Here is a 14,676-nt window from a genome sequence, read left to right as displayed (position 1 = left end):
TCTCTCTATCTATAAATCTCTATCTATCTGTCTGTCTGGCTCTCTCTATCTATAAATCTCTCTCTCTCTCTCTATCTCTCTCTATCTATAAATCTCTCTCTCGCTATCTATAAATCTCTCTCTCTCTCTCTCTCTCTCTCTAAATCTTATAAATCATGTAACGATACACACATTTCACGATACGATACAATACGATACACCCACAAATGTTTCACTATTTTAAATCATAAATGCCACAAAAGTGTCTGACATTGGCAACAAAAAGCAGAGCTCTGAGAAACTTAAACAACAGCACTGTATTTATTTAGTTTGATTGTCGAGAAAAACTAATATGAACTCACAATTTTCATGTTTTTCTGGAGATAAGTTTGTCTACACTGTAGTCATTTATATGTGTATAACTCTTCGCACAATGCGCATAGTTTCAATGCAGCTTTATAGAAAATCATGCCTTAATGTCTTAAAGCCCCCTGTGAACAAGCTGAAGTGACTGTAGCAACAAAAAAGTTACTTTCAATGTTATTTAGTGGTGAAAAAAAAAAAACCTGACCTCTGGTTTTACGATATATGTACATAATCCAATATTATTTAGCGGCTTGAGCAAAAAGCAATCGGCACATGTTATTTTTATTTTTTTGCCCTCTTCCCCCGTTTTCACTTTGCATGTAAAATTTACTGCCGTTATAACCAGCTTATAACATGTTTACATGCTGTTTACATTTCGAAGTCAAAAGCAGATAATTATACGTAGATATGCAGATAAAGTATATGTAGTTTTTTGAATAAGCTGTTTTTTGATCGTTATGGCTCATAACTTATGAACGTCTTGTTGTGCATGTCACGCTCAGCACCAGGACACGGCACCGTTGTTTGGCAAATTCGACAAGCTTTACCTTTACAGATGGTGTTTTCCATCAATGTTCTCGCCTATGTACTGTAAGTGTGTTGCTCTGTTGTCCTGTGAGCACTCAGCGCCACCTTTCTGCGGAGGAGACTGTTCTGCAGTTTTCAATATTGCGCTGCTTGTTTTTAATTACACTATAATGTGTTTAAGTATCGTATGATACAATACGATACAATATTTTTTTACACCCCCAATATATATATATATGGCACCAACAATCATCCATGCGATTATCTAATCTGCCAATCGTGTGGCAGGAGTGCAGTGTATAAAATCATGCAGATACGGGTCAGGAGCTTCAGTTAATGTTCACATCAACCATCAGAGTGGGAACAAAATGTGATCTCAGTGATTTGGACCGTGGCATGATTGTTGGTGCCAGATGGGCTGGTTTGAGCGTTTCTGGGATTTTCACACACAACAGTCTCTAGAATTTACTCCGAATGGTGCCAAAAACAACAAACATCCAGTGAGCGGCAGTTCTGTGGACGGAAACACCTTGTTGATGAGAGAGGTCAACAGAGAATGGCCAGACTGGTTTGAACTGACAAAGTCTACTGTAACTCAGATAACCACTCTGTACAATTGTGCTGAGAAGAATATCATCTCTGAATGCTGTTCTGAGATGCGGGTTGACGCTGTTTTGATGGCACGAGGGGGACCTACACAATATTAGTTAATGTTGTGGCTGATCGGGGTGTGTGTGTTTGTGTGAGTGTGTGTGTGTGTATATATATATATATATATATACACACACGTAGAGATTTATAGAGACATTTATTTATAGAGATATAGAGATTTCTTCATGCAATTCGCCCAAAATCTCACAGTGTCCACACTCCAGAAATTAAGCTATAAACAGTGATATCTGGTGGTGGTGTAGTTTCCATTATTACAGAAATGTTCAAAACACATTCATCATTTCACATGACCTCACCCTCACGATTGGACACTCTCTTCATGGTTCTAATGTGTCTGATTTCACTCCATCATTAACATCATAACGCTGTTTTCTGAGCGATCTGACACACATTGTGTCCCTGCATTGACCATCTGCTCCCTTCTGAGGCCTTCAGACGCGTGCGGACAGCACATATGAGCGCGTGTGACCTCGGGGAATTGATTGAGTCTGTGTTGTGTGGTTTAAATGCTGTACTAATCCAGAGAATCCCCCAAATGACCAATTATAAGACTTAAAATCTGCCCTTCTGAAATTGAACCGCAACACCGAATTGAATTCTTATATCAGTTTGAAAAACTCTGAACATTTGATTGGCACCTTGTTGTAAATCTGTTTGAAATGATGTCCACCCATGAGATGAAGAGTCCAGTCTGTAGTTTATTAAAAGCTGTTTTATTTCACCTCACAGGGGCGAGCTGTAGCACCTTAACTGATCATGAGTGACAAACACACCTGTAAATAGAGCATTTGTACAGGTAACTGTAAACTTGTAACATTTCTAACGTGATGCTGATGAATGTTTTCTTTGTTTCTCAGTTATCCGTACAGTGAAGACAGCAGTCAGGGGAAGCAGTACATGAACACTCGATGTCCCGCCTGGTGTGACCGAATCCTGATGTCTGCCTCGGCCAAAGATCTGCTCATAAAGGTGACGATATCATGAATAAACGAGAGTTTGACCACTGATCTCCTGCAATTAATTCTGTAAAGAACGAATGTGTAGAAATGAACACAATCATGCCCCCTGACCGAATGCAGGGGTATCGAGACACATTTTTAAAGATGAAAAAACTACATTTAATTTGGCACGTAGCATGTATGATTTGAGATGCTGAAAAGCAGCAAAATGCAATGCAAGCACAGTGAGGTGCGGCAAAAGCCTCTGTGTGATTGCTGTGGACTATAGGCCAGTGACAGGCTGATGTTCAGTGAATACAGTCCTGTATATTGACTTTTAAAGCCACTTTTTGCTTTACTCCTCTATAATACAATTTTGTTTATTATGCATTGAATTATCTTTACTTGGGGGGCCTATTTCCGCAAATATTGATGCATGCCATTTATTCAATTAATTATTTGGCATGTCATGTCATTAAATTGATTAAATCATTTCATTGATTGACAGCCCTAGTTAAAATGCATTTAATCCCATGTGATTGGTTTTTAATGTTATATATCGTTTATGTGTTTTTGTTTATTTTTCAACTGAGGAAACCTTTCCAGTAGGGTGTTGTTAGGGATTTCTAAGTGGTTGCTAGTCTGATGCTGTGTGGTTGCTAGGGTGTTCCAGGTTTATTAGTTGAACATGAACTAACAATTAGAAACACTTACAGTACTTATTACTCTTTGTTAATGTTAATACAACATATATTAACATATTTTTTTGTTTGTTTCCGTGGTCAGTGCCAGAGAACAACATAGTCGCTTATTTGCCAAAGTTTCTGAAGTTCATGGAATTAAATATATGAAGTATTGTTTGGGATCGTCTTAATGAGGCCTTCATTTCTTTCATGTTGTCTTTACTGACGGCAGTGCCGTTATTCACCGTTATTTATTTTGGTATCGTTCAGAGCCCGTTCCCCAGATGTACATGCCTGTAAATATCACGTATGCAGGCGAACTGTGGTTGGTTGTTTCCACATGTCAGCTAGCGGACGCTCGTCTGTTCTTTTTAAAGGAAAAGAACAGACAATTCTGAACAGTTTTCGTTCCTATTGTAGTGCACATTTATAGTTTCAGTTTAGTTTTCATGTCTGTTGCACAAGCGCTGCTGATGGTTACAGTGATGCTTGACTTGGCAAACTGCAGGAATGACGGTTCAGTGGTTCAGTGGTCAAGAGTCGACGCTGTGAGTGTTAATGAAAGTGTTGCTGACCATGCAGATCCACACAGACATCAGGCACTTAGTTCACTTCTCTGTTTGCTTTCTTAATAGTCGTCAAGTACCAGAGACAATCTGTGTGTTTCTAACAGCGTGGTGGTGTTACAGATTGTTTACACATGTGGCTGGAAACACACTCAGGGCAGCTTCATCGATCATGATGCGCTCCGTTAGCTGCACGTCATGTTATTTTCTGCTCGCCGAGCCCTAACACGGCAAAGGTCCGGCGGCGGCTCACACACGTGTGCGCGCAGTAATGAATACCCAGTGAAGCGCGCTCAGAGGAACATCCGTGGCCCAGCCGTCATTTGTTTATCTGTCTAAAGATTATGCAGGCCGAAAATCCACAATTTTATGCTGCCTTTGTAAATTATCAAGCTTCCATTTGATGAATGAATCGCAGCTTTGGGAGACGCAGGACAGCGACGAGAGTTTCGGGTTGTCTGCTGGTGGAAAGGTTGCATGTGTGTGTGTGTGTGTGTGTGTGTGTGTGTGTGTGTGTGTTTTCAGTTCAGTAGCATGACTGTGACCTGCGCTCCAGTGTGTTATTGGTTTGAAGTTAATTCAGATGTAGTTTTGTGTTTCTGGTTCAGTCTGTGTGTGTGTGTGTGTGTGTGTGTGTGTGTGTGTGTGTGTGTGTGTGTGTGTGTGTGTGTGCGTGTATTTGTGTGTGTGAGTGTGTGTGTGTGTGTGTGTGTGTGTGTGTGTGAGTGAGTGTGTGTGTGTGTGTGTGTGTGTGTTTGTGTACGTGTGTGTGCGTGCGAGTGTTTGTGCGTGAGTGTGCGTATCTCTGTGTGAGTGTGAGTGAGTGAGTGTATGTGTGTCTGTGTGAGTGAGTGTGTTTGAGTGTGTGTGCGTGTGCGTGCGTGTGTGCGTATGAGTGTGTGTGTGCGTATGAGTGTGTGTGCGTGAGTGCATGTGTGAGTGCATGTGTGCACATGTGTGTGCGTGAGTGCATGAGTGCATGTGTGATTGAGTGCGTAAGTGCATGTGTGCATGTGTGTGCGTGAGCGCATGAGTGCATGTGTGTGTGCGTGTGTGAGTGCATGTGCGCATGTGTGTGCGTGAGTGCATGAGTGCATGTGTGAGTGAGTGTGTGAGTGCATGTGTGAGTGAGTGTGTGCGTGAGTGTGTATGTGCGTGAGTGCGTGTGTGAGTGCATGTGTGCGTGTGTTCATGGGTGATTGTGCATGTGTGTTTGTGTGTGTATGCGTGTGTCCGTCCCCGCTTCAACTGATCAAGGCCATTTTAAACCACCGTGATTTTAAAGAGCACTACATCATATTTGTGTCTCAGTCGATACAGTGCATTATTTCAAATTATGATGCATGTTTTTACTTCACTTTAGTTGCAAACCTCTAGACTCTTTCTAATAGTTGTGTCGCAGTTTCATTTTGTCTACAAAACCTTTACAATTGGATCAAGACTGTATTTGCACTTTGATTTATATGCACTTAGATCAATACTGTTCTTCGTGTTTTAGCTGCTGGGGGTTATAAATGTATTCATTTGCTTTTATCGTTTGTTTTAATAATGTATTCCACTTGTGTGTGTTTCTACAGTCAGAGAATGAGGAGAAGTCAATAACATATGACAACATTGGACCCAACGTCTGTATGGGGGACCACAAGGTACAACTGAGCAACTTCTGCATACTGAATTAATTACATTACAGCAGTGTGACAGTAGTTCAGTTGTTTTCACAATAGTGTAGCTCTTCCAGGAACGCACTACTTTTTCCAAGGATTCATGGTGTAATAAGATAAAACACTGCATCGTTTTTTGTCCATTCGTTCATATAAATGAATCAGTTGTGCTGCACTTACATGTAGCGTTGGGAAGCCCAATTCATTTTAGTGAATTGTTTGTTCAGACGGTTCAACTAGTTCAAATAAACGATTCACTTGAGCCCCTGCGAAGAAGCCACTGCTTCATCTTTTTCGAAGCGACATACAGGGTGGCCTAAACTATGTTTGATTGCTCATATCTTAAAAATGTATAAAGGCGTTTGCACGATTTTTGGTGTACTTCTACGACTTTTTGTAAACAACAAAATGATGTCACTGTGACGTCATCGTGAGCAAAAATTTGCTACAAATATAAATATAAAAATATAAAAATAAAAAAAATAAGTAAATCGTTTAGCTCAGTTTTCAATGGCAGCAAACTTAGGTGCTTCTTTTTCACCATGTGGTCCCATTTTTTTTATTTACTAATTTTTTTTGGCTATACAATTTACGTCACAGTGACGTCATTTTGTTGTTTACAAAAAGTCGTTGAAGTACGCCAAAAATCGTGCAAACGCTTTTATACATTTTTAAGATATGAGCAATAAAACATAGTTTAGGCCACCCTGTATGTGTGTAATTACAGGTATTTATGAGCTCAGTTACAGTATATAAAATAGTGTGTTATCTAGTTTTATTTAGTTTAATTATTTGTTCAATTTAATGTTGCCACCCTTATTGTTTAAAGTCATTTTAATTGAGATCTTCATTAATTTAATCTTTAACAAAATTGTATTAATAAAACTTAAATTTATTCCAGTTTTATTCATTTAAATTTGTTAAAGAGTATGCAACACAATTTGATGAAACTTTATGAAATTGAAATCTTAAAAATATATATTAAGAAATATAAAATAAAATAAAATTACTCAAATGTAATCCTAAAATATTTTTTTAGTGTGGTTTTGTGTTTAATAAGCTAACAGAATTAAATAATATAATTTGATAAAAAAAAAATTATTTTTAATAATATTAGTACTTTTCCAAATGTTTAGCTTCTTTAAGTTATGAAAAGCTGTTTATTTATGAATTATTATTAAAATATAAATATATCATATATAATATAAATTAAGTATTATTAAAATATAAATATATAATATAAATTAAATATTATTAAAATATAAATATATAATACATAATATAAATTAAATATTATTAAAATATAAATATGTAATATATAATATAAATTAAATATTATTAAAATTTAAATATATAATATATAATATAAATTAAGTATTTTTAAAATATAAATATATAATATATAATATAAATTAAGTATTATTCAAATATAAATATATAATATAAATTAAGTATTTTTAAAATATAAATATATAATATAAATTAAATATTATTAAAATATAAATATATAATACATAATATTAATTAAATATTATTAAAATATAAATATATAATATATAATATAAATTAAGTATTTTTAAAATATAAATATATAATATATCATATAAATTAAATATTATTAAAATATAAATATATAATATAAATTAAGTATTTTTAAAATATAAATATATAATATAAATTAAATATTATTAAAATATAAATATATAATATATAATATAAATTAAGTATTATTCAAATATAAATATATAATATATAATATAAATTAAGTATTATTCAAATATAAATATATAATATAAATTAAGTATTTTTAAAATATAAATATATAATATAAATTAAATATTATTAAAATATAAATATATAATACATAATATTAATTAAATATTATTAAAATATAAATATATAATATATAATATAAATTAAGTATTTTTAAAATATAAATATATAATATAAATTAAATATTATTCAAATATAAATATATAATATATAATATAAATTAAGTATTATTCAAATATAAATATATAATATATAATATAAATTAAGTATTATTCAAATATAAATATATAATATATAATATAAATTAAGTATTATTCAAATATAAATATATAATATATAATATATAATATAAATTAAGTATTATTCAAATATAAAAATTCTTAAAGCTGGCAACATTAAAGGAAAAATGCTTCACAATTTCACAGAGTGAATTTAGCTCACAATATGTAATTTTATCCTACAATCCTTGAATGCAAACCTAGGTTTGGTAACATAAACTGTGTTTCATGTAATAACATCTAAATCAACTGGTTTTATTCAAGTCAGAAATATTATATAATAAGACTGAATCAATCTGTTAAGTTACAACAATTTGTGAGGGTCAGATCAGGTGAAAAAAATGCACATTTTCACTTTGTTCATTGCACTCGAACTACAGAATCATGTTCAGAAATGTTCTAGAATTGTCCAGTTAATTTAGCACCCAGTGAATCCAAAAGTAGGGTAAGATGGGGGATGACGCCCCTGTGTGGGCCCCGGCCACCTGGAACCACTGGTTTAAATAATTCTTAATCAGGTCTCAGTTAAAGCTGTTGAAGTATCTGGTATTAAAATCTTAATTTCATATTGTTGTCTTTGTTCGCAGCCGGTCTACCTGTTCTTTCGGTTAAGCACAGGGGCAGGTAAACCTCATGCACATAAGCACAAGTGTTGTGTGGTGCAGTGATGTGGTAAATATTCTCCTCATCATTATTAATATTGCTTTATTATACCACACAAAAGTCTTTCATAAGTTCTGAGTTCTCATGATCTGTGTGTGTGTTGATTGGCCAGGGAGATGTTGCCAAAGGCTGGAGAAGATTTCATGAAAAGCACCCCTGTGAGAAACAGTTGGATGGACGGACACACACACACACACACACTCACACAGAAGAGCCTGTAGAGACTTCAGCAGGATTGTCCGGTCGCATTTATCGCAGTGCTGTCGCATCCATAGAAACGACACATTTACACATCATGAACGCTTCAAGAGTTCACAGACGCACGTGTTCTGCATCGCTGCATTTCCTCGAAACACCACGAGACATTGTCACACATCTTTGCCTTGTTTCCAAAACTCTAATAGAACATGAGAAATACTCTACAGATTTTAAAAAGCATACTTGCAAGTTTTAGATACGTATCTCTCTACATATGATGAGCTTCTTCCATACAGTATATAAGATGTTTTAAAAAGTGCAATGCAAACAATGTTGTTGTATATCTCTATTATTAAGTTTATTTGTACATTGGAATATAACATAGAGGCGTGTTGAGTTTTAGTGCTGTTTTCTAGACTTCCTCTGTTAGAATAGATAGGTTTATTCTTTGCAAATATTTGTATGATTTTTTTTTTCTTTTAGTTTGTTTGGGTTTGATTTTTTGCCGACTTGTGTCGTAACACTCTGCCATGCCTCTACAGCCTCTCATTTTATATACTGTATTTTTTAAAGAGATAATTTATAATACGTACCAAAATTATGCTGATTATGAGACAAACGGCTGCTTTGGTGTTTTGTCAGCTCAAATGTTTGAATAGTTATAAACAAATATCTAATACCACATCATATTTTTCAACAGATGCCATTTTAGCCAATATGATATATATATATATATATATATATATATATATATATATATATATATATATATATATATATATATATATATATATATATATATATATAGCCAGTTTAAAGTGTTTTTTCTTTCCTTAAAGCAGTGCCATAAGCCATGCAAATATATAAGATAGTTTGGTATATCAGTCATGCTCGGTTATTCCAGTACTGTTCTTACTCTTAACTTATTTCTGTGTAATAATGATAAGGTTCTGAATGTGATGTTTTAAATAGGCTTGGGTATCTTAAAATAGCTGAATCCTTTTTCTTTTTCTTTCTCTTTGTTTTTCTTTGTAAGATTATTTTTGTTATCTTATTGTGTCATGATGCCAACTGTTGAACACACAGTCAAATGTAGAGTTTGAGTTCATCCTCACATTGTGCAGTCCAGCTTTAAGGGGGAAAATACTCTAAAAATTAAGGCCCGGGAGGAATAGCTTTTCAGTGTACTTTACAGTGTCCATTTTACACACATTATACATTTATATGTTAAATTACTAGTAACTGTAATAATGTGTAATCACACGCTGTTCCACATATTAAGTACATGTTGTTAGAATTGCTCAGTATTAACAAAATTACAATGTAACATGAACACTGTAAAGTCAAATGTTACAATTTCCGATGAATTCCTTCAAAGCTGTTTAAATGTCCCCTACTATTGATTTCATTCATTACACTACAGAGAATCCACTCGATTGATCCTTGATTTCTAAATCACCATCAGTGGGAATGATTTTGTGTCACCTTGACAGTAATTTGGTTAGATAAAACTGCTTGTTAACAGTTTTTTTCCTGCAAGTCAGGTGATACAATTCACTCTTTTCTTTAAGCAGATAAAGATGAGACCTCATGGATGGCAAGACCTCCAAAAGCAATAAAACCATCTGAATTCAATGGATGAATGAATGAATGAGTGCCTCTTTGTCATTAGTCAAGCAAACCCGTAATCCCACCAAATACAGCTAAACCAGCTTTGGCATTTATATATTTTACATCATTATAGATGATGATGCCTATAGGGTAAGAAATAATATTATAAAGATGTTTTGTGGTTGTTTATAATTATTATTACAATCATTATCATTCGTAATGAATATTGTTCTCATATTGTAATTATATTGCTGAAATGAATGTGATATTATTGAAAATATTATTATATTGGTATGACGGAATGGCCAGCTCCAGGATGTCCTGCTTAAAATGTCTCAGGAGAAAATCGCATGCGTGGAAAGACACTTGTGTCATCACATGACAATTGCAAAACAGTCTCACACATGTATCATAATGTTCAGAAAACACTTATTAAACATTCATTTGTACAATCCTTATAGAGCATCTGTTTATGGCATGCCGGTATATAAACTGCGGCTGTGATTTCTTTTATATTTCAGTTTATAAGTGAGAAGAATACATTGTAAAAACTGATTTATTTTTATTTTATTTATTTATTTATTTTTTGCAATTTTTTTTTTAACCGAGTTCGAATTCGTAAAGCGATAAAAAAAATAAAAAAATAAATACAAATAAATTGTTTTCTCTATTTAAATAACTGCTCGTTTAGACCGAGAAATATAAATTGAAAGCCTAATATAATGACCTTATCTACAGTCCGAGGTCATTATGTGTACCTGAAGACCTAAAGACAGTTCAGTTGGAAATAAAATCCCTTAAAATGTCTAAGTGGCCAGTAATAAAATAAAATAAATAAATATACTGTACTGGGATATTCCGCTTTTGACAGCGAATAAAAAAAATAAAAAAAAATAAAATAAAAAATCGAAAAAATGTCCTACTTATCTGTAAGTTAACTTAAAAAAAAAAAAAATCTACATTACTAGTAATTAGGATTAATTATTAGTATCATTGTTGTAATTGTTACAAAATAATGCGCAGTTAAACATTCAAACATTTAAGTGGCCAAACAGCACATCGCAAATAAATTGAACAATATATATATATATATATATATATATATATATATATAACAACAGTAAACAAACGCATAAATCATAAAGGACAAAGACATACTTAAAACATTGGCTTGTTAAATAATTTATTGATAATACAAAGTTTTTTCTTCCTTCAGCACGGAAGCAATAATATTCTCTTCGTCCGATATTTCTCATCCATATTTGTCTATTTTTCGTGTTGTGAGGTAAAACATAAAGTCCTTCCATTGAAAGTATAAGCGGTCAAAAGGGACATTGTTAAAACAAATTCTATTCACATCATTTACAACACCGACTTTATACACGTGTACCTGTTTCCCAAATTAAAACTGTCAAACTGTTAGGCGTCGCTATGCTTCTGCGACTGAACCAAAAATCATCTTTAATTGACCTGTGATGATGATGAAGATGATGAAGGTGGGGGGGAGTTGGCACGTCTCCGTGATGCTTTAATAACATAATTTACTCAATAAAAAAAATATATACATCTCACATACACTTCTAACTGTACAGTTGCATTCAGAGTCTCTCCGTGTGAACAGTGTGTTTATACCCTGGTTAATTCTGCCTCATTTCTCCAGAAGATCCTGAGGCTGATGATGATGATGAAGAGTGCTCCGTATCATCACAAAGTGTCCGAGCTGTTGCTACAGGGGCTGATGAGGGACAGGTTACTCGCCTTGTGCTTTTTTAACAGTCTTGAGATTTTCTCGTCGTCGGAGTTCGGGTCCAGAGGTTTGTTGTATTCATCATCATCATCATCCTCGTTTTCCGAACTCTCCTTCATCTTCTCCGTCTCTGAATCGTGTTTCTTTTTGGCTGTGGCCATTTCAGCCGCGTGTCTCTTCCGCCATTTGGTTCTTCTGTTCTGAAACCACACCTGAAGAGAGGGGGGACATGCTTAATTATCCTGTCTTCAATGAACTGAACTTTAATTTAACAGACCAAAATGAACTGAAACTGAAATTTAAGCGAGAAGCGGTAAAATATGAGCTACATTTTGACAGGACAGTGTGTACAATACTTCAATGTCTTTAATATTATCAGCAAAATCATTAAATAATTAGAATTGCCCCATTCGTTTTCATTCCAACGTTACGAATTAACGTTACAGTACATTTTACGATTTGCGCGTTTCAATTTCATTAAAAATAAATTTAAAAAATTCATCAGATTGAAGTAATCTTTAAGAACATTTATTGAAAAAGCCTTTGATATTTTTGGTTTAATTAATTTATTTTTTTAAAGATTAAACAATGAAGTTTGATGGAAATTTGTTACGAAATTGAAGTGCGTAAAACGTAAAAAAATAGTCTTATTATTATTATTATTATTATTATTAGTGTTTGTAGCTTCATATCGTCTACACATAACAGATAACTTTCACAATGTCTCATATTTACGTTTTAAATGAAATAATAATAAATAAATAAAAGATCCTACATGAAATGTATTGATATAAACATTTTCTATTTAAAAGTATTATTTACCTTGACTTGACTTTCAGTCATTCCCAGGGAATATGCCAGTCGAGCTCTCTCCGGACCCGCCAGATATTTGGTCTGTTCGAACGTTTTTTCCAGGGCGAAAATCTGCTGTCCTGAAAAAGTTGGTCTGGAATGTTTCTTCTTGCCATCTTTATCCAGCATCATGTTTGCTTGAGCTGAAGAAAATAAGTGACAAAAAGATACATTAAGTATGTAAACTGCGTTGCCTGTTTGTTTTTAAACGGTTGGCATATGCCAAAATCCGACGAACAAGTGGCATAGAGGCTCATTTGTATCATTTTCAAATCTACAGTGAGTGAGAAAACAACATTGTAGGCAGACAAAACTCTCTTTCCAAAAGTTGCATTAGATTATTTGGCATACTGACTAAGCTGCTTCTAGACATCATTTAGACCACGAAAACTCACCCGGACAGGACACACGCGGGTCTCTCCACGGCGAACCCTGCATCACTCCCGGCCAAAAAATGGGCGCCCTCCCGGGCAACTCCGTCAAGGGTTTGGGATATCGGGACACGGGGTTAAAGTACATCCCGGCCGATGTGGCCAACCCGTTGATCCTGGGAAAGCCCGTGAGAAACTGTCCAGCTGCGGTGATGGGTCTCCCCAGTATATCGCTTATTCCATGTGGCGTCCCCAACGGGATCTGGGAGTTCAGATTGGTCAGAGAAGGAGTCTTGAACCCCGCGTGGTTCTGCAGGGTGTACGGGAATAAAGAGGTCTTCATCTCGGCCATGTTGTGCAGTGCAGCCAGTGGAGTACTGCCCAGGACGAAAGCACTCTGCCTGTTAGGATCCATCTGCCCGACAGCTAACATTGGTGCGCATGAAGCACAGGATAAACCGCGATGAAAGAAATAACAAAATATGCATGCAAAGGAGAAGAGTGCACCTTACGCAAAGTTTAGTGCCCACAACTTGACAACTTATCCAAGGGAACGAAATCAGACCAGAGCAATCTTGAAAAGTTTTAAAAGCGCAGTGTTTTCCCATGCAATCAAAAGTGTTCCTCAGGGTCTGGGAGATTCACAAGCGTCCTGAATCCAGCCGCCGGCCGTCGGGAGATCTCACGCCCGCTGTGAGTGCTTCGATAGCCCGCATGTGACTCGCCGTTGCGCGGTGAATGGACTGTCGCTGTGATGTGCGCGCAGCGGGATGAGCTGATAACCGCACCGCCACCTGCGAACGCGTATCACCCATTGGAAGACGCTAAGTGACGCCTCTCTGTGATTGGAGGATGCGCAGCGTCATATTTGCATGCGCGTCTCTGGGACAAAAGCCGCACTCCATCAAGCGCTTTAATGACGCGTCGCACTGTAGAAATCATTCTTTCGAGATTTGACAAAATAGACACGTTTACTTTATGAGCCATTACCGCTGACAGAGTAAGTACATTAACCTCCACACAACTGTGCTGTATGACCATTTCATTGTCATTAATGATATCGAGGCGCAGAACACCATACTACATTTTTACTGATTTTTTTATTATTATTATTATTATTATTATTATTAGGCTATTATTTACACGCGTCATCCGTTTCGTTTAGAACAACCATTTAAAACTCGTTTCATTGTGATTTTTATCTCTACTTGCATACGGCAAAATAAGTAGTTTTATGTAGCCTATAACACCTTTTGTAAATTATCAGAACTTCTATTTCGCTTAGAACAACTATTTAACAGCTCTAATTAGTTAACCTTACTTAAAAAAGCATGTTAACCGATTGCCTTCAAAAAATAAATAAGTAAAATGTACTTATTTGACTCAAATCAAGTGAACTAGAAATAGTCCACTTTACTTGATCCAAACAAGTATATTTAGCTTACTTGATTTTTTTAAGGCAATCGGTTTACATGCTTTTTTAAAGTAATGTCAACTTATTGCATTTTACAGTGTAAGTGCAGAAAATGATTTTATAGGCTTCATCTTTTTCATGTAACTCCCGCCTCGGGTTATTATAACGCATAACTACATTATTTGAGGAAATGCACTGATTTAGCACATGCATTTACGTGGGATCGTCGCGAGATCTGTAGTACTGGCTGGGTTGTTACTAAAATAAACCAACAACAGAACCCCTGAATATAATGACACAGTATGTGTATCGCAGTGGATTGGGTTAAAAACATATTTTATGAGGTTACAGTATTGAATTAAATGGAGCTATTTAT

The 14,676-nt window shown here is 34.9% G+C and overlaps 2 protein-coding genes across 2 annotated transcripts in view; one reads left to right on the top strand and one right to left on the bottom strand.

The window, feature by feature from the left end:
• Nucleotides 1–10,368, top strand: part of LOC127414381 (inositol polyphosphate-5-phosphatase A-like) — a 254,380-nt gene extending 244,012 nt beyond the window's left edge. The window contains exons 13-16 of the mRNA XM_051652380.1: nucleotides 2,403–2,514; nucleotides 5,310–5,378; nucleotides 8,032–8,116; nucleotides 8,220–10,368. Coding sequence (XP_051508340.1) covers nucleotides 2,403–2,514; nucleotides 5,310–5,378; nucleotides 8,032–8,112 — 262 coding nt within the window. The 3' untranslated portion in view covers nucleotides 8,113–8,116; nucleotides 8,220–10,368. The remainder of the gene's footprint in view (nucleotides 1–2,402; nucleotides 2,515–5,309; nucleotides 5,379–8,031; nucleotides 8,117–8,219) is intronic.
• A 720-nt stretch (nucleotides 10,369–11,088) lies between these two features.
• Nucleotides 11,089–13,623, bottom strand: nkx6.2 (NK6 homeobox 2). The gene is made up of 3 exons (XM_051652400.1): nucleotides 12,911–13,623; nucleotides 12,486–12,658; nucleotides 11,089–11,875 (listed from the first exon to the last, which is right to left on the bottom strand). Exons 1-3 carry the CDS (start codon nucleotides 13,317–13,319, stop codon nucleotides 11,621–11,623), a joined length of 837 nt encoding a protein of 278 aa, XP_051508360.1. The 5' UTR covers nucleotides 13,320–13,623; the 3' UTR covers nucleotides 11,089–11,620.
• Between the last annotated feature and the right edge of the window lie 1,053 nt (nucleotides 13,624–14,676).

This window comes from Myxocyprinus asiaticus, chromosome 23 (genome assembly GCF_019703515.2).
Source record: "Myxocyprinus asiaticus isolate MX2 ecotype Aquarium Trade chromosome 23, UBuf_Myxa_2, whole genome shotgun sequence".
Classification (NCBI taxonomy): domain Eukaryota; kingdom Metazoa; phylum Chordata; class Actinopteri; order Cypriniformes; family Catostomidae; genus Myxocyprinus; species Myxocyprinus asiaticus.
Note: the sequence above shows the minus strand (reverse complement) of the source record. Positions and strands in the feature narration are given on the sequence as shown.